The sequence below is a fragment of the Centroberyx affinis genome, unplaced genomic scaffold, assembly GCF_046629955.1.
Source record: "Centroberyx affinis isolate AG114_WGS23_722 - 3 ecotype Tasmania unplaced genomic scaffold, CSIRO-AGI_Caff_v1 ptg001715l_1, whole genome shotgun sequence".
Lineage (NCBI taxonomy): Eukaryota > Metazoa > Chordata > Actinopteri > Beryciformes > Berycidae > Centroberyx > Centroberyx affinis.
Window position 1 is genome coordinate 47,501 of NW_027280125.1, and position 20,512 is coordinate 68,012.

Below are 20,512 nucleotides of genomic sequence, written 5' to 3' on the forward strand. Positions count from 1 at the left end.
TGACGATGATTATATGGTGACGATGTCTTGGAACACACATCATGTCAGTTACCATAATTGTTGTTTTGGTTGTTGCCCTGGTGGACCTAACCAGGGCCAAGGAAATTAAAATGCTAATTCATCCAGCACCAGCAAGGCCACAACAGTCATTTAGCCAAGCCCAAATGTTTATCACACCGTAATTAACTTCCTCCAAGACGAGACAAAAACTATCTTTGTTACCGTGTTACATGCAACATAGAAAGTTATGTGACATTTCGGCTTACACCGAGTTCCTGCCCTTCTGCCTCTCTGTGAAACTTCTGTCATTTTGAGTAAAATGTTCCAGAATCAAATCGAAATAGGGAAACAGAGCTTACGTGATCGAATAGGAATGGCCAGCATCCATCAAAATGCCGAACTACCATTCACCCCATTGCTGCTGTCAAGAGAAAACAATTTAATTCCAATTTTGGTGTGTTTAATATTTCGTTTTTTTCTCCAAAATCAGTAAGGTTTGCATGGCCCTTTAGGTTCTAAGAGTGTTCGATGACGTTAGGGCCCAAAATACATGTACAGCCTTTTTTATGGGTAAAAGCAGTTTTTCTCAGTTCCTTAAAAACTGACTCTTTGGCGATGCAAGTACAGTGCATATGGTCATCAATGTTAACCTTGAGATGGCAGCATGAAGTTAATTATGTTTCCTTTACAATCCAACAGAGGGTGTATTCTAGGCTGCATCTGTGTTTATGAAAGTGTGTAATAATAGTGACTTAATCACACAAACAGTGCAACCTCTCAGTCAACTTGACTTTGCGTGGAAAGTCCACATCTCGGGACATTCTTTTGGTTGTTCACCCAAACCACACACTGTTAACAGCTGTGCAGTATTTCACTCAGACTGCTCTGCTCAGAGATTTTTTGCACTAAGCTCTTTCCAAAACCACTCATTAATAAAGTATTTGTGATCATGTGGCACTGACAGCGGGACAAAGAATACTGCCGCGGGACAGCGAACAGGCGAGAGAGGGAGGGGCAGAAACCAAAGGAGAAGGGTGAAAAGCAAAAGTTGGGGGGGAAAAAAAGAGAGAGCAAAAAAAAAACAAAGACAAAATGGATAAAAGACAGAAAAAAGGTGGATGTTTTAGGAGAAGGGTTAAGAAATGCTCTCTCTCTTTCCCGCTCTCTTACACATACACACACTGCACGCAGACTCCCCACCCCTCCCTCTCTCTTACTGTCTCCTCTGTAATGAGCTCCAGATGTGCTGCTGAGGGGGGCGGGGGGTGTGGGGGGTGTGGGGGGAGCTGCCTTGTATGTCATGTGCTCAGGCGGAGAGAGAGACGCTGTCCGAGGGGACGCTGTCAGCCCTGATGGAGTGGCCAGGGCCTGGGGCGAAAAAGGGGTGGAGGATGGGTGGAGGAGGGTGAAGAGGGAGGGAGGTGGGGGGGTGGGGGAGGTTGGAGGGCGTAGGGCGGGGGGGGTCAAAGAGATCTCCACATCTGGAATCACTTCAGGTCAGGCCCAGGCCCTGGCCGTGAAAGGTGAGCCTGGGCGCCTGGCAGGGGAGAGAGGGACAGGGGTCTGACACTGGGCATACCACAGTCAGGGATCAGCGATCAGGAAAACAAAGCAACAGCAGAAAATAAAACAGGGCTGAAAAGTGGGGGAAACAGGAATCTCCCCTTTTTTAATGTGGCATAGACGTCGGAAAAACCGGAAAAGTCACATCCCTGAATAGTGTCCTGCTACTGCAGCGCTTTCTCTATATCGGTCTCACTCCCATGCTGACCCGCTAACTAACAACGAGGCTGACCTTGCCCCAGGATACACTACCCAAAACTGAGTGAGTTTCTACATGAAAACTCCCATCGAGCAATTTCACTTAAAGTCCTATAAAAAAAACTAAGCAGCACCACACTGGACAATACAACTGCAATTTCAAACGACCCCAGTTTTACGGCAGGGTGTGCAGGGCGAGGACTGTGTCAACATGTGTTTGTTGACGGCAGGTTATGAGGGGCCACGGAGAAGAAACACCTTGTATGACAGCCGCGGAGTTAAACGAGGCCCAGGGGCCCTCCATATTAAGGAGAGGATTTCCCTGCTCATAAATATCCTGTTTTTAAGATGGAAATTTCAGGTTGTGGTAATCAGGAGAAAAACGCAGCGCGGGAACAGCTTGGGATTTCCAGAGTTGCTTTCTCTGAAGGAGAATCTGTCCTCGAGTTGTAAATCTCTCTTTTATGGTGCTTGCACAACTTCCAAGATCATTTTGCTTTCCAAACGGTCTGAACTATAAACTTACTTTTTTATATAGTTTTTCAAATATAATTTAATGTCAAGATGGACTGTATTGCAGCAATCGCATATTTTTGTTATGATGATTTACATCTTCCAACAGTAAAGATTCACTCGAAGCTGAGAGTTTGCATGAGAATACAATCATACCTATGAACCCTTCCATTCACTTCATTGTTCTGTGATAAAATTAGATATTTTAGGCTTTGATTGATCTTTCTAAAAATTTGGAAAATATTCCAAAACTGTGAAAATAGATCTATTTTGCCCTCATGTGTAAGATGCCATTTGTCATCTTATACTCGATTGATCTCATCAACCTTGTGAATTGGACACCGTGGCATTGCATTGCTTGAAATGCATTTTATTAATATACAAGTTTTTCTGTTACAAATAAAGGATATCATAGGAAATTAAGAGAATCTACTGGTTTTGGATTCAGAAATACATTAGCCTTTCCTGTATACTGGACTATTACATGAATCAAAATGCGTTGAAAATGTTTGCTTGTCAGTGGTATAACATGGAAAGAAATGTGAAACACAAAACTATCTTTTAAAAAAATGCATAAATGTTATTAACCCCCACTTTACATGGATGAGGAAGTCCTTGTTGTTTTGGTTGTTGTTGATTAAAAAGAGTTGTTGATCCCAGTTTTGGTGTTCTAACTCTATCCAGCACCACAGCCATTGGGAGAAAGGGAATTCCAAGTAGTCCATACATGAGTCTCTCAGACAAGGCACGGCGGTCTTTAACGTAAACTCTTGATAGGGCACTGACTGAGTCAAGGGTATGAGAACAAGCTCTCCGGTAAAAGGCTTTGAGAAACTCGCCCTCCTTTTCAGTCCGTATCACAATCAAAATGTAAAACTACTCAGCTATTCGGCTACGGCATCCAACCTAGATGTCTTTTGTACACACAAGAGTTCAGCGACGCTCAGGAGAAAAAAGGCGGCTTGGAAAAAGCCTTCCATCACTCGGTGTCCAACATCAAACGTTAAGGGGCACTTTGCATATAAAGGAAGTGTGTGCCATGGCTAGCGAGGCTGCTCCAGACAGGAGAGGAGGCTTCGCGATCGGATCCCGTGGTAGGTGGCAGGGGCGTGTGAGACGATGATCATCCCAGAGACAGTGTGTGTCTGCGGGGGTCCAGCAGTGGAGAGGGTCCCCTCCCTTCCTGCGCGAGCCCCAGCCCCTCCGTTCAAAGCCTCTCTCTCCCCCCGCTGCCCCCTCAGTTGACCGTGGGCACCTGGTTCAAGCTGTACTCCTTGGCTTTGAGCCGCAGGTTGGCGATGCTGTTGGCCATGTTCATTCCCTGGGATGTATTGGTATTGGAGCAGGTGGGCGGGTAAGTGGCCATGGCGCTGAGAGACAAGAGAATGGCAAAGAGGGAAAAGGTTAGCTCACCTGTAACTGTCACCAAGCCTAAGCTCTGCATGAGCTGCAGCTGTGGAAATATGAACAGGAGAAGGCAGGTATTCATTCATCAATGTGCAAAGATGGATTTTAACTCAGTTTGACTTTAAGACTCATAACGCAAAAATTCTTCACACAAAAAAGCACTAAATGTAGTAAAGTGAAAGCGTACTTGTTTTCTGAGGGCAGCATTTTCTGTGGCACTCGCATTGGCCCTCCCTCCGGCATTGGATACCAGCTTAAGAATAATATACAGTGAATAGCAGTGTAAGTGTTAGCACCACATTAGTGTGTTCCAGATAGCATTATTTCTGGTTAAGAGATTTCCCACTGCATAGCACCCAGCCAAAGCACTCACTGAGGTTCAACTGGAAGCTTTTGACCGCGGCCGCAGGGTCCGACATTTTATACTCGGTTTCATAAGGGAGGATTACTGTAAATCATGACCAATGTAACCAGAGTCACAAAAAATGTTGCCCAGTAGAGCCTGCGTTTCTCTAGTGTTCATTATCTGATATAGTATAGCAGAGAGGGTCACGGGGGTCAACAGTGGATTTAATACGGTTTGTTTTCACATTATCACCTCGTCAGGAGGGTCACAGGATCCCGCCCCACCCCTCCCATGCTGACAGAGCGAAGCAAGGGGAGAAAAGGCAAGAAAAGGCTTGTTTTGATAAAACGCAATTGGTCTGGGGTTAGATATGCATAGTCCTTTACAAGCCATGTCCATCATTTATGCAATATAGTTATCGAAAAACATCAACATCAAAGTATGTGATTAGCTGGAGAGACAGGAAAGGAAGAAAGTACCCGCTACACTCTAACAAACACAGCCATGCTTCTCCGAGCATATACTTCAAATATACATCGGACTCTAAACCAACTGGACTGTAGCTTATCAAAACCAAGGTCAGATGCAGTGACAGTTTCATTGAATCCAGGTGGATCAGAGCGCGATAAAGATGGGGTTAGAGTGAATATGAGGAGTTCTGCACAGGTAGGAGAGGAGGAGGACAGATGTGTGGAGAGGAAATGAAACAATAACAGCGAGCCCTGCCAGGGTCAGCGCTGGTAAAGGTGGGGCGTGTATGTGGGCCTTTGTGTGTGTGTGTGTGTGTGTGTGTGTGTGTATCAGGGGTTGAGGTTAGGGGGTGATGTTACGGTGGGGTTAAAATGTGGTTATTGTGGTGTCAGCATATGCACAAAAACCTCCTGGGCTTTTTCAATTTCAGACAGTTATGGAGTTTGATATTCTGCGGCAGAAAGCAAGGAAAATTGACACGGGAACAAGAGGTAGACAGAGACAGTGGAGGCCATCAAATATCACATATCTCTCCCTGCTGTGTCTAGCCTACATTTGGCTTGGCGGTGAAGAAGCAGCGCAGCAAGCACATAAAAAAGGAGAGGGCGTGTTATTAAAAATGTCAGTGGGGATGAGAGGTAGGAAGATAGGCATACCATAGTGATGAGAGGGGACTCTACCTGTACGGAGCGGCACTGCCCCAGGATAGGTAGTCATTTGGGCGGGGTGCGGGACGTGGTACGATGGGCTGCTCCACTGCCGTCACATCGCCTGAGTAGGATTTGAGGAGCGAGGCGTTTTTGCTGGCCAGCATGGCGCGCTCGTTCCGGCGGAACTTAGCTCTTCTATTCTGAAACCAAACCTGGAGGATAAAACCAAGAAGACAAAAAATAGAAAATAGAGCGTGAATATTGTCGCATGATAAAGAACCAGAGGAAAAAAAAACGAAATGTAATTATAATGCTAGTCAATCATTAAATAATTTTGTAAGATTTAGTCAACCCTTAATTTATCTAATACATTTTACATATAGACCAATTTTACCTATAGAATGGTGGAGAATTGCTTTTCACTTCTTGTTCAAAATTCATAGGCTGCAAATTCATAAATTCATAGGCTGTTTGGATTTTAAATTCCGCTCCTGAATTAAAGAAACGTCTTTCTCTGAAATATCCTGTACTGTATCTCTTGTCCCAGTAGAGGACTACTGTCCAGTGGCTTTAAATACATGTGTACATATGCATGAACACACGAACACACACACACACACTCACAAACTCACACACACATCCTTTATCTACGCAACACTCCACCATCCACCACTCATCAGTACAAACAGCAAACCCCCCCTCCCTCTTCCTTTCGCCCCCAAAACACACACACAAACTCTCTCCTCCTGCTAAACGGATGATGAGATGACTGGGGGTGCTAATGTTGTTCCTCGCTGTGAAATCAAATCCATTATTAAATGCTCTGGGCGCACGGGGGCTCAGGGAGGCACAGTGTCCGGTTACGCACAGCCTCAGGAATGAGCCCAAAGTCTCTTTTATCAAAGGATTTCTGCATCGCTCTCTGGTACACATTAATCACAGATGTGCTGCCTTTCTCTCTCTCTCTCTCTCTCTCTCTCTCCCTCTCTCTCCTTCTCGCTCCCCAACACTATTTCCTCTTTCCCTCTCACTCTCCCTACAGTAAAAATATTCTCAGTGTGGCCTATGGTGAAAGGGGTCGTGAAATGTTAGATATATTCAATTTCATATGTCATACATGTGTCATTCTTATGATTGTTTAATAAGTGCAACATGCGTTTTATTTTATTGAATTTTTTGAATGTACTACATTGAATATAAATGTTGCACTGACTAAAAGTGGGGAAAATGTAGCATTATTTTTAAGCTTGTACAACAGTCGATTTCACCAAAATAAATGATTGTGAAAATATCAATTGCGTCAAAATATAAAACCCATATCCTTGGTTATTTGGCTCACTATATTTGGGTATGTAACAGCAGTCATTTAGCCAGTCAAAGAATCATATTATGCTACTGTTTTACGTGAAGCAATCCTCATATGTTGCACACTTGCATTTTTACCACCAATCTGAAAACCAATAATACATAATTACATACACTTTCTGATCAAATCCAGTCCCTTAGTCAGGGTTTGCAAATTGTTTACAAACAATGGGTGATCAGAAATAATTTAAAAGGTTGTGTAAATTTGATAAAAGCAATCTCCAATACTGAGGTGCTGCGTTGCGTGGTGGACAACATACGATGAAAACACACCGACTGGAGATCAATTCCTATTCCTTGGTCTTTCTATGAGTTGTCCTCCTGAATCCCTCTGAGACTGCATATTGCTTAGAATTAATTGTAAACATGCAAATAGGACCTCATCATTATTAGCCACTCATTACTATTATTAACTAAATCTATTAGCCTAACAGCTAATACACTTAAAGATGTGGAAAAATTGCATGCCATGGTAGAAGAGTAGAATAGTGTGTTTTCCTGGAAAACACACGTTGTGTGACTGCATGTACTCCAATTAGTCTCATGCTATAAAGAGGAGCAGTGTAAAACTTTTAACACACCAAGTCTCTGTCTCTGCTGCTCTCAAATAAAAGGTTAATGAATATTTTATAACACTTATTTTCAAAGTGAGGTCTGAGGACTCCAAGGAGTCCTTGAGGGTTTCCCAAGGGGTCCCAGAAAGATCAGGAACTATTTTATTTTATTTTATTTTATTTACCAGGCAATGCAATAAGATGATTTTCGAATCTATATTAGCAATATACCCATCTGTTTTTGCGGCCCTGGGATGAAGGAGTTTAAAATCAACCGTTTTACAGTGTAATGCCCATAGATCTCTACCTACTTAGCACTTTGCTTTTGCTTTGAGTTTTATGGTTCACTTTCAGATAAAAGGCTTTGTCACTGAGGTTGTACCTTCTGACAAAAAGGTACTGCCCTAATAAATCAGAGGAAAACATTAAATCCTTAAAAACTTCAAGAAAAACAGCATTATTTGCAGGGTGATGACTATGCATTTTTGATGTTATAAAAAGGGTTTGAAAAGGGTTGTGTGGTTTGTAATATCATTAGAACTACGCAGGACTTTGACGACTGTGCAGATTAACAATTCAGGTGAAATCAAAAGAAAAACATCAACTTGAAGGACCAAGGTTTGGGCTGGGTGCTGGGTCAGTCCGTACCTGCACTCTGGCCTCGGTGAGGTTGACTCTGCGGGCCAGGTCCTCTCTGACGAAGGCATCGGGGTAGTGTGTTCTCTCAAACACCCTCTCCAGAGCCTGGAGCTGGCTACTGTTGAAGGTGGTCCTGTTCCTGCGCTGCTTCCTCTTCTTCTTCTCCTCCGTGTTCATCTGCTCATCTACGGGGAAAAGAAGAAGAAGGTGTAACATAAGCTTTATGTGTAACACAAGGCCGGATTGGAACCCAGTTTTCTCCCACATGTGAAACCAAACATCTAGCGCTTAATATCTCCCTGCCAAGGGCGATGTTTTGGCTTACAAAGTTACAGCCGCGGCCTCTCAGCTACACACACGCATACACATTTTCTTCACAGGGGGCGGACGAAAGCAAAGGAGAGGTTTTATGTATGTACATCTGCAATTTTTGAAGCATTTCCGCATAGGCACCATGTCAAACACATCAAATTTTAATAATAAATAGAGCTGCGTGCACTCAAGCTGTGGGTGATGCCGGCTGTTATTTGGAGCTGACGTCTCTAGCGCCGTACTGGGGCTTTATTACATGCAGAACCTTTTTGCAGAAATTAGATGAAAACAATAGTTGCAATAGAAAAAGTGATAAATGTCAGGGAGTAAACTGTGAGCTGGAAAAAAAATGAGACATTTACTTCTTGGTAATATGTTCATCTAAAAAATATGAATTTTAGCAACTCTACATAAATATATACAGATGGAATCATTTCACAATATAATAACCTTTTTATAGCAGTTATATATATGTATATTATATATATATATATGCCATTTTGGAGGGGGCTTACATCCAAAGCATCTTACTGTACCATAAGTGTACTGTACACATTTTTAGCATGACTGACCCCAGTGGGAATCAGACTCCTAACTGGCAGTACTGGTGCCACGCTCTGCCCAGCGGCTTACACAAGACCACAAAATAACACTTTCTATTCACATGGAAAACGAAGACTGAGCTCATGCATGTGCCTGCCTGTACGCAATAATTACACCCACAGACACACATACACAGTACCATGTGCACACACACACATAAACACATGCAAACGCTCACATGCCTGTATGGAAACACACTCAGGAGCGCACAGACGCAGAAACACACTTCATTCCTATTCCTCAGTGTCTCACTCATGCTCCTACTGTCATCGAGTGCATGCACTGTGCACTGTGTTGTCCTCCCATGTGTCAACACAGGGTCTGTTTGTTGTCACCATGTTGCTTAATGAGAGAGAGGCCCTCCTTTCAGCCCCAGCTAGGGGTGTAGCTGAGGGTAAACCCACCTAAACTCATTTTACCCAGTTTTTAAATTGCAGAATATAGTTTATCCACCTCTAAAAACGGACATAAATCTTAAGGATGGAAATGTGTAATATACTTAATAGTAAGCAGTATTAAACTGACATAAGTTATATAAAGGTATGGTAATTTAAGGAGAAAAAACAAGTTTTTCTGAAGTATAGGCCTCAGTCATTTTTGTTTCTATTGGTGATTGTTTTCCTTATGACGATCACCAACAGCAGGTCACATTTTACAATGACATCACTGGTGCTCAAATACAATCTTTCTCTACTTTATCTCTCACTTGCTCTCCGTGTTGCGCTGAGACTTAGAATCACTGCAAGCAGCCCCAAGACGGCCTTTCAGTTTCGAGAGTTATAAAGTCACTTTGGTGGATTTGACGGGTTTGAAAAAGAGGATGACATGTAAAATGTTATTCTTGAAAAAAAAAAATACTCAGTGCTTCCGCAATAAACTCTGGCTTTAAATACATATGCCAACAACACATGGCTAACCAGTGACCGCGCATAGTTTCCCAAAAAGACATTTATAAGAAAAGAGAAAATCATCACGTATGTAGTCAGTCCTGCTGTCTATGATGACGTTGCATTCAGATGAAGCAACTACGGCCATAAAAACATCACTTCCTTGAAGTTAGACTGGTTTGGTTGAACAGGAGGCTGGAGTCTTCCTTACTGTCAGTGACACGAAAGACTATGAAATCCCAAGACAAATGCGAAGCTTACATGGAGTCTAATATTTAAAATATGACTATAGGCCTAGTATGAATATTGGGACATTTAGGCTTTTCGATGGCACACCCTCACGGTGTTCAGTGTATCTAACTTACGATTTTATCTGCTTAAATATCCTACAGGCAATTTAGAATTGAGAAGCGTAAAGTAGCCTACACATTAAGTGCAGAAAACAGTAAAAATATTGAATTAGTTCACAGTGCGACTGTTTCTCACTTTAGGAGAAGTTTCGATATTTTAGGGGAAGTTTCAGAAGGCACTTTTAGGGACAGCTGATAGGCCTGTAGGCTAAAGGCTGCCCCTGCAAGCAAGCCACGATGTTTTTGTTTTGTTTTTTAACACAATTAAATTATGGCATGAAATGTATCTTAAAGTAGGTACATAGGCTATGCAAGTCTGAAGTTTTTATTTTAAAATAGGCCTATATTTAGAAATAATGGGTCATTTGAAAATATTAAATTGTGATAATACCTTACCTTTTCAGTAATGTCAATATAGTGAAAATTCCAATTGTCAATCTTCTTTATGTGTTTTTATTTTTATTCTTCAAGTGTTTTCACCGCATTTTTTCCGTGGCAAGGATGCATAAATAAAATCAAAATGTCGGTGCAAAAGGCAAAAGAGGAAAAAATCTCGTATTTATGTAAACGTTTATTTTAATAGTATTGCAGTGACTGTGCAGCGGTTCAGCCATGGAAACCTTTTAATTAGGCCTGGGGTGAGATATAAAACTGCAAACCAAAGCCATTCGCATCCTCCAACTTCAAGTGTTGCCAGCACGTGTAATTAGGCTTACCTCATTACCAGCTATCAGTGAAAGTTTCAGATGGGCCTTGGCTTTAAGTAGCGCTGAATGTAATTAATCCTAACGTAACTGCTTTGTAAAGGTTTCCGCCAAAAAATAACAAATGTGAGAATCGGTTAATATTTGCTTAAAAAAGATATTCATTTTTCGAATTTATTTTGATACATAATTTCATTGATGTTTGTAAATAGGTCGACATTATATCCTTGTAGGTTATTCGTAGAATAAAAATGCCCGAGGTTATTCACCAACTATTGCTTGCACGTTTCTGTCAGTAAACTGAGAAATGAAAGATGTTTGCATGACTAGGGGCCAACACTTGGCATACTTTCTCCCTAGATCTTTCAAAAATCTGCTAATAAGCGTATATTGGACGGTTTCCTCGATATTATGCCATCAACTTTGAAAATTACTGTTTCTATTCAGCCAACCGATCTGCCGCAACTTATTTGTTTGTTTAGAGCAGACCATAACAGAATGATTAATGGCCTTTGGTGGTGAAGTCCGCTCTTGACAAAGAGATCTAATGAGGTGTTGCTATTTGATTCCTTAATTGTTGGACCGAGGAGACACGGATAATTATGACAAATGATTATGCTTGAATATTCTGAAACTGTTTGACAAGCGAAAATAACCGTGAATTAACGACGTGACCTGGCCACTTCCTCTTGCATATTTCTCACCCCGGTCCGGTTTTTACCCGTAAAAATAACAATAACACTCATTAAAGCCTATAACGTTTCTGTCAACCTCTCCAAATGGCTCTTTGAATATAAGAGGAGGAGGGAGCTGACGGGTTTATTTACTCTCTCAACGGTGCGCCTGAGTGGGCAAGCAGTGTTTTTTTGCTTTTACTGGGGTGTATCCAAGTTTTACTTCCATGCACCCTATCGCACTTTTTGAAAAGAAAGTTCAAAGTAAGATTTTCCACATTTTCAGGCTGTCCCATCAGTGGACATTTCACTGGACAGTGTCGAGGTCATTTCACTACTAAACTCTTAGATAACGCAAAGTCCTGGCATCTCATATCAACTGCCACCAAAACTTTGAAACCCGCGTACATCGACCTAATTTCTGCGGACAAATGAAGCAGTGACTGATGACTGACACGGATATTATTATTTGTCAGTGTCATAAATTATTAGACGTGGGTCACCAAACTATCTTGCAGAGACGCATATAGCTTAGAGGGAACATTGGTCCTGAATGCTCCCTTGATGTGACTTATTTTTAAGAAGCTTCCAAATAAATTTCTGGCATCTCTTACTTGATCTTTGCCCTTCAATAAAATGATCAAAACTACAAGATCAAATGTGGAGTCACTTAAGCATGTGCCACATACCTTGCCATGCCCAATTGACGCCCGTAGCAGAGATTTATTACTGCAAGAGTTTGACTTGTAAGGTTGCTTCACTGACCATATCCACCAACATCGCCATACCTCACTGACATCAAAGTGTTAATGGTAAATTAATGGGCATTTTTAGGGGAGGCCGTCAGGAATGATGCATTGCCAAAACTCACTAAGGATTCCTTCCATGCGCGCTAGTTTCAACAGAGCTCCACTCTGCAGACGGAGACACGCCAGAGCATAATGAAAACAAATGAGTTTAGCTTTCACCCTGTCATTATAACTACATTTGTGTAAAAATTGGAGTATTTTTCAGAGTTCAAGCCTATTTTCCCTGATAACCATATGCGGTTTTCCACAGAGGCCCACGCACACACCCCAAAAACAGACCAGCCTACACTGATGAATTATAAGTATGTTTTAAGCACAAGAATTAAACCCTGTTTTTGATCATTTCTGTGCAATAAAGTTTGCTCACGTTTTTCGTCCCAGGCAGAGTGCATGGCTCTAGTCGATCTGCTTTTCACTTACTCTCCTGCTGAGTTGTGTCGCTCCCGCTGGTCAGCCCTGGGGACTCCAGCATACTCCTCCCCGCCTCTCCGACGCTCTCGTCCGCCTGGGTCCCGACCATTTCCCCGGCCTCTTCCAGATCCAACAGGTGGCTGACCGAGAAGTTCTTTTTGGCTTGCAGGTTTTCCAGGTTAGACGTAATCGGACTCTCCAGGCGATTTGATATCGATGCTTGCCTGTCCATTACATGTGCATAGCTAGAAGTCATGACGCAAATAGGAAACAGTGGAAAAAACGGAGCGGTAATAATAATAAGCGAGCCAGATAGATCCTTGCATGCAGAACGCAGGAATAGCGCCTCCAAAAGCAGCCGGAGAAAACCTCGGTTCTTCCAGGCAAAAAGCGGATCTGTTCACATCCAGATCTGCCGTGGCGGGTATAAACAAACTTCAGCAAAGTTTTCTCCTCGTCTGCTTTTCCCGATCAAAAACCTAGCCAATCCATCCAGCTGTGCGCGTCGACAACAACATAGATCACCATATAAAACAGCCTCGTCCTGTGCTGTGTGTGTGTGTTTTCAAGGAAGTCCGCTAAGAAGAGCTCGCTCTCTCTCTCTCTCTCTCTCTCTCTCTCTCTCTCTCTCTCTCTCTCTCTCTCTCTCTCTCTCTGCCCAACTTCTTCCCACTCTGGTTGAGTCACGGTCGCATCTGACTGACTTTAGCAGGAAGAGCGCTGTTGCTGATGCCGACCAGATGCGCACAGCTCCGTGTGTGCGTAAAGCTTGCTCAGCGGCAGCTAGGCGCAGGGAGGCAGGACGTTACCGCCGCACCTCCAGGCTATAGCCCTTTTTGTTAGTGAGTCTCTCTCTCTCTCTCTCTCTCTCTCTCTCTCTCTCTCTCTCTCTCTCTCCCTCTCTCTCCCTCTCTCTCTCTCTCTCTCTCTCTCTCTCTCTCTCTCCCTGTCGCACGTTGGCAGGCTGCGGATCCACGCACCAGCCGGGGAGTAAATGAAACTTTGCGGCCCCTGGGAGGGCGGACACAGTCTAATAGGAGGCCCGTAATTACGTGGCAATGCCTTTATGCTGTGTCTGACGTTTCACAGGCCCCCACCGGCTGTCCCCCTCCTCCTCCCCTTTAGCAGAAACATCACCATCAGCACCATCAACACCCTGGTTACGGGTGTTTTTTCATCCCCTGGCAAACCGAATAGGCTAATGAATCTCAAGGAACCAGCAGCCAAGGGGAGATGTTATTATCACTTGTGTGTTGATAAACCCACTAAGGCGATTTTGACTGTCCTGTGGTCTGCCACCAATTAAATCAACTGTCCCAAACACAATATATCCACAGATATAGTCTACACACAGTAGGCTGACATTTGTGTTAAGGCCTCAGATAGCCCATCCCATAATAATCCTAAAAGGTAGCCTAATCTAAAATAATAAAGAGAAATAGGCCTATCTATCGTCAAAGCCATATTGTTTTAATGTTTTAAGTGCATGCTCCTTCATCTTGTGTATCATTGTTTAGATAGGCTAATTGCTTTTTGACAGTTGGTTAGGCGCGAGGCGAAGCGGAGTCCTGGAGTGGCATGTAGGCCCTATTGCTTTTCTAAAACAACTTTGTAATGAAAAGAGAACGCAAATGTTCAATAAATCCCATATTTGTATTCAGTGTTAATTAAATGCTAATAGGCCTAAAAGGGTAGCTAATAATGCAATGCTACTCTCCCGCCAAACAATATAGTTCTTGCTAATTAACGTGGTTGCTATAGCGGTTGCTACAGCGGCAGAAGCAGCGGCTGGAGTGGTGATTTGCGGTCAGAGCGCATTAATATTTAAATCAACTGTTCCAACACAGGTGTGCGTTTGTCCGGGATTTTGCAACGGCTTCGAACGAGGCTCGGCCAATCAGAGCGGAGGACCATCGGCACTATCCTGCTTTATTCTTTCGGTTTGGTAAATAAATGATAATCCCAATTCCTGTGCGCAAGCCTGGTGAGACTTGACGGGTGGTGGATGGGGGTGGGGTTGGGGTGGCGGGGTGAAGGAATGAAGGGAGCGAGATGGGGTGGAGGGGTGATGGGGGGTTGGGGTTGGGGTTGGGGGGTGGGGGGGTCCATGTGTTCAGATGGCAAGAGTAGACTCTCGGCTCCAAGCTGCCATAGACATCCCGTAGCTTCCAGCCCCCTGATCTGGGAAAAGAACACTTGATGCCATCAAAGGGACGCGGATTGAATCCAGATGTGCCTCTCTCGTTCTTTCCATGTATTTAATGAAGGCGCAGGGATAGAGTAGACTTTTTCATCATTAGTTTTCCCCCCAGATTCTCTTTTCCTGCCTACAAGTCCATTCCGGTGCCAGGGCAAAAAAGCCTCCCCGAGTCTCAGCCTCAAAGTCTTCTCCAGGCCCCCTATTCTTTGTGCAGACTTCGATGCGAAAAGTGGCCTATTTGCTCCGACTGCTGTATTTTGTCCGTGGCGAATGGAAACGTCAAAACATCTCCACATGGAAAGTGCCATCCTGCAGCTGACCTCACCTTTAGTAGAGAGCGGGTGTATCTCTCTGAGAACCGCCGTGTTTAGCAGGAGGGTAGAAATGTGCTTGGACCTAATAATCCGTATCAGAATGCGTGAGAGAGACTTTGGTTTACCTTTCATATATGCTATGTTTTAATTGAGAAAATGATTCATAAATTATATAGAAATGTTTTTATATTTAGATAAACTGGAAGTCTTTTTGTCCGCTGATTTTATTTGGGCCATTAACAACACTCATTAGCACTTTTACAATCCCTATGAAAAAGTCCTAATATAAAAAGTTTATAATCCTTGGTGTTATGCATGCAAACCATTAACCTTAATTTAAATGAATTAAATATTGTCACAAAAATATGGGACAATTTCTAAGTATAGGCCACTATGAGACTATGAGAATGACAACAGACAGATGTGATTCGCATTGACATTATGAAACGCAGGACACATTTTTTTTTTTTTTTTTTTTTAAATGTTTCAGTAGTTAACTTCACGGTTTAAGGTAAAAGCAACAGTGTGTGTTATCAACGTTTGAGATGAGAAATTGTGTGCTGTGAATACGACCGGGGGGAAGGAGATACAGTAGCACACAATCATGAGTGAGTTAAAGTGAACATTAAAATTAAAACCATTTCACTTAATTTAAGTGCCTGAAATATTGCCTATGAAATTGTACAGTAAAGTCAGTGCTTTTTGATGTCCAGTCACCACAAATGATCAAAATAAGTGACATACCTTTTTGTGAATAACAGCATCCATAATAAGTTCTGCCTTAAAACTGAGCAACTGAGTACTAACTAAAACATGCGTTCTTTTGAATGTTTTTAATGTTTGTAATGTTTTTATATTTTGCGGTAATTGAAGCACACAGTTTTTGCATTCAGGCTAAGGGAGACTGGAGTAGGGAGAGTAATTCCTTTTGGTAAATGAATCATTACTCCGGTTATTTCACCTATGAGACGTTAAAATTTGGCAACATTGTACTTACACCTGTTTGCTACAAAACAGCATCATTTCAGTCTCTACAATGCCGAAAAGGAAACGTATTGTCTCAAAGACAGATGAGACACCTTATTGAAATCCGCAGCGTTATCTTAAGTGGTTATCTGTGACAGCCAATCAAATGTGGAAACACGGCTGCATATGATTCATTCTTCAATATAATGATTACAAGCATAATTAAATTAAATAAGCCACATAATACATAATGTGCTAATGTGAATGTTTTTTTAAAAAAAAATCAAACAACAGCACCTCAATCCACACACATGTGGAAGATGTAAAGAGAGAGCTAAAAGAGAATCACTGCATGGCACCAATCAACTGTTTCCATACCCAATAGCAAATTCTGCATGCTATTCTAAGTATATTTGTGTGTGTGTGTGTGTGTGTAGTCTATATGTAGGCCTATATGTGTATTTGTATAAGTGTGTTTTTGTGTGCATTTGTATGTAGCCTATGAGTATGTGTGTGTCTACAAGCATGCTGCCAATGATATAAAGTATCAAGATATTTCTGAACCTTGTAACACACTGTATTTTACTGTTTGTCATGCCCGAAACTAAATTAAATAAATCTGATGCGCATTGATGGGCGCAAGTTATGACATACAGGCCTGAAGAATGCTACAACTGTCTGCGACCCTGGCAGCCATGCAGACTCTGGGCTCAGAATTAGCTTTGATAAAGTACATTACATAAATCTTGAAAGACTGATCTGTAGCCCAATATGCTTGAAGGGCCTAACTGAAACACAGGCTGCACAAGCCAAAAACAGAACTTGTAATAAATTACTGTACTGTTTTAAAAACCGGGTTTGTGTGCAAAAAAAATGGCACTTGCTCACAGAGCCATGAAGCTCCGCACTTCCACTCACGTCAGGACTAAATGCATGTACAGTGTTAATTAGTTGATCCATAGCTTAGCCCCCTCAAACTTGGAGAGACGGTGGGTGGCATTCAGTGGAGGGTAAAGCCACATAAACTCATCTTACCCACCTTTACATAAATTATAACGGGAATTCAGTGAGGAGTGTGGGTGTATTAGCCTATATGAGAATATATTTTACAGAGAAAAACATAAATTCATGTTGGGTTTTTTATATAGGCTAACTGATTTTGTTTACATTGGTGTTTTTTTTGTCTTATGATAATCACTGACTGGAGGTTATAGTTCACCCACCTTTATATTTACCACCACATCACTGTGTTGCAGTGTTACACCCGTCCCCGTCCTCCCCCATGAAAGCAAAGCCAGCGGTTAGGTTTCTAATGAGAATCAGTGCGGGTGAATTAATTTCACACGGGCACTGCTTTGTAAACTCTCCGTGTTGTTTAATCAGGAGCAGATTGCTTTTCATGTCGGAACACCACAGCCCGTTTACAATTATAACGCTGCACTCCGCGCCGAGCACTGCAACAATAGAAACAATATCAGAAAATGAGTCATAAACCGTAGTGAAGAGGGGACAGAGTGGCACTCATAAAGCATCGACAATGTTAGACCATCAAACCATGGTTATACTAAGTGGAAACATTCTGCGCGCTCAGGCAATCTTACTGCCTAACAGGCCAAATATCTATAAACTCTGCATTTCTACAGTTCAGATTATGAGGCTTGTTGTTTAGTGAAGTAACCCACAATTGACTGTTCAGCTTTTGACAGACTGCTCTGAAAGTTGTAATCAGCTCTCGGTCTGTGCGAAAGATTTGCAGCTCAGCAGTCGGACGATGAGAATTCCCCAGTCGCTGCAATCAGGAGGAGTAGGGGAGTGTGTCGGCAACATATGGTTTCCCGCACAGGATGTAAAGAGTCAACAAGGAGGCCATTTACTCCCAATTAGGGAAATAAAACAGGACAGGGGCCAATGCGCTACCCCAATCAGCACCAAGGGTCACTGGACAGCGGCCTGCAGCCGGGCCAGCCGGGACACACAGCGGCTCGCAGGCCGCTGATCCAGCCTGGGGCCAAGAGCAGGACTGAGCTAATACACCACTGAATCAACAGCGAAAGAAAACACATTAGGATCAAGTGGAAGTTTTCATTAAATACGCCCATTCTGACATGTCTGTTGAATGGTATATGGGCCATTAATTAGGAACAAATTACTCATGAGATGCAGCCCCTTTGTTGATTTTATGTTATAGGCTACTCATTTTGGGCTACAGGCTTAAGATATTCTTTGATTGAAAACGAAAAGGCCAAATTAAGCATTTTGAAATAGGTTAAATTATTTTATTTTTTTCAGTAACGACGCAAAAGATGTAACACTGTGTCACTTTGATCCAAATTGAATTGCTGTATAACCTTGACCTGTCCTTATTTTGCGGCTCATCGACATGAGAAAATAAGACTGGGCCTACATCAGCATCTATAACACAGCCTGACAAGATTAGAGTCCATTTTAGAGTTTTACTGAGAGATTCTAATTCTCTATTTATTGTCCTGATTTAACAGTCTATCCCTTGTCTGGTCCTGCTACTGCGTGCGTCAGAAAAGGAAAATGGAATGAATTTATGAAATAGTGAATTTTATTAAAATGAGTGAAATGAGATTGGGTTATTTACACCAAAGCTAATTTAGACTGGACAAGAATTTTCAGTTGCCAAAGCAAATCACCAAAATGCACAATAGGAGCTCGAGCTTTAAAGCCCCAATGTTTGATAGCACCGTATAAGTTATTAGATTGCAACAAGATTAAAAATAGATCAAATTGACATCATGACTCTGATCCAATTAAGTCTCTTTAGGTCGCATCCGTGTCGTTCACAGGTATAGCGACAAGGTCAAAATTCAATAATGTCGACGTAAAGCTTTGGCCAGATGGCTAAGATTTTCAGTAAAAGTTGATTTTAGTGGAGTTTTTTTTTTCGGTCTTGGGCTCTCGGGTTACAGGGCCTTTCTCGACCTGTCGAGGGACGCCAGCGCCACATAAATCACACATTGCTTTAAAATCCACCGCTCTCTGAAGTTGGGCCCAGCGCCTCACAAAACAAAAATGGAAATGTATTTCCAATGTATAACCAATTCATGCTTTTTTAAGCCCTGTGGATGCCATAATCTCCACAGCCTGTAGCCTATCTTTTTTCTTTTCCAGATAATCAAGAGCATATTTCTTTTCACAAGGAGCCCCCCTGAGGATAACTGAATTATCTCAAAGGCCCGTGACAATTATTATTCCCATCTAAAACAGAAGTATTGAGGTGGATGATGGAAGTTAACCTAGCTAAACTCAGTTTACACAGCTTTTTATTTGCGGAATTAAGTTTACCCACATTTTTAGCTGACAAAAATATTCATGACAAATTCATAACACGTATCAAACCGGTGCAAGTTTTATGAAGATATTGCGTCTTTTAAGAGTTTAGCTAAATGCATAAATTCGTACTTTTCCGAAAATGTGACATTTCTTTTCTGTCGATTGTCTTATGATCACTGATTGGAGGTCCTGCATTACGCACCTTCTTATTTTTATATATGTATATAGGCTAATATAATACAGGCACAGTACACAAATTAGAAATGAGATCCGCCATCAGTAGAGACAGGATATCAAACGGCCTCACTCCCTGACCTTGGAGGTGCTGGGGACATGCGGTGGTCACTCACTACTACCTCCAACTAATTAAAAGAGCTGCTTTTATGGGCTCTCGTTCAGACGGCCAGATGTGACCAAAGCGCTGTAAAATCTCAAAGCGGTTTACAGAAACACTTACTGCACTTTAAAACGACTTGAAAAAGCGATGGGAGTCCGAAAAGTCTTCTCCGTAAATTCCTTCCCGCACCACAAGCTTCAGGGAATCTGTCAGCCATGCAGATAACCTGCAGCTACAGCAAAGCCTTACAGACAGCTCGAGAGGATTAAAGCTCTCATTTCATACAGCTACAAACGACAAGTGTGAATATCCACCGAGCTGTGAGAAAAAAAAATACATCAAATAAAGGCCAGAGCATGAGGAAATACATTATGCTCTTTTTTAATTTTATTTAAGTAAAATGATATTAGACAGTACAGTATATCTAAAATAAACTTTTTTTAAATATTTATCCATTTAAATAAGACCACTTCCCACATTGTATATGCATCAGACATTTGTTTCTGTATCATTTAACATTATACAGTTAAATAGGTTTAACAAACTAACAAACCAGGCTTAAACAGCCGGGTCACATCACATACGATATAAAGTTTAACATTCGCACTAGATTAATGTCATATATTATTCTGGACACATTGCTCAATGTGCAGCTCCATGTGAAAATAAACTCCTCTAAGGCCGTAGCGGTGCAGAAGTACATGCAGTGGAATTTTCTCAACTGAGGGCCTGCATGCATCCATACATACATTAAGAGATATCACCTTACCATTTAGGAGGCCCACTGCAGATGCTGCTCCTCAACTGCACTGACAGAGGAAAATTAGCTTTGTGAAATACTACCCTAACCCGAGCTAATATGTTGATCTACAACATACAATACATGGGTTTATGTTCATAACATAAATGGATTAATCCACCCCCCCACCCCCCCATCTG

At 42.1% G+C, this 20,512-nt stretch overlaps 1 protein-coding gene across 4 annotated transcripts; it reads right to left on the reverse strand.

Annotated features, from left to right (window-relative positions):
• Nucleotides 1-2,669: 2,669 nt before the first annotated feature.
• prrx1b (paired related homeobox 1b) lies at nucleotides 2,670-13,083 on the reverse strand. 4 transcript variants are annotated; one of them, XM_071528722.1, is made up of 5 exons: nucleotides 12,466-13,083; nucleotides 7,716-7,891; nucleotides 5,179-5,360; nucleotides 3,869-3,934; nucleotides 2,670-3,644 (listed from the first exon to the last, which is right to left on the reverse strand). In XM_071528722.1, the coding sequence occupies exons 1-5, from the start codon at nucleotides 12,710-12,712 to the stop codon at nucleotides 3,512-3,514; spliced, it is 804 nt and encodes a 267-aa protein (XP_071384823.1). In that variant the 5' UTR covers nucleotides 12,713-13,083; the 3' UTR covers nucleotides 2,670-3,511. The 4 variants fall into 4 exon arrangements, 3 of the variants coding, with proteins under 3 accessions (XP_071384823.1, XP_071384825.1, XP_071384826.1); XR_011695729.1 differs by having other exon boundaries at nucleotides 3,599-3,644; nucleotides 5,155-5,360; XM_071528724.1 differs by lacking the exon at nucleotides 3,869-3,934.
• Between the last annotated feature and the right edge of the window lie 7,429 nt (nucleotides 13,084-20,512).

Bases quoted from the DNA above. Each gene is read 5' to 3' on its own strand.
- prrx1b (XM_071528722.1), bottom strand. From the start codon at position 12,712: ATGACTTCTAGCTATGCACATGTAATGGACAGGCAAGCATCGATATCA. The intron at 7,892-12,465 runs GTAAGTGAAAAG...TTTTCCCCGTAG, and splicing joins CGACACAACTCAGCAGGAGA to ATGAGCAGATGAACACGGAG. The intron at 3,935-5,178 runs GTAGAGTCCCCT...ATTATTCTTAAG, and splicing joins GGCAGTGCCGCTCCGTACAG to CTGGTATCCAATGCCGGAGG.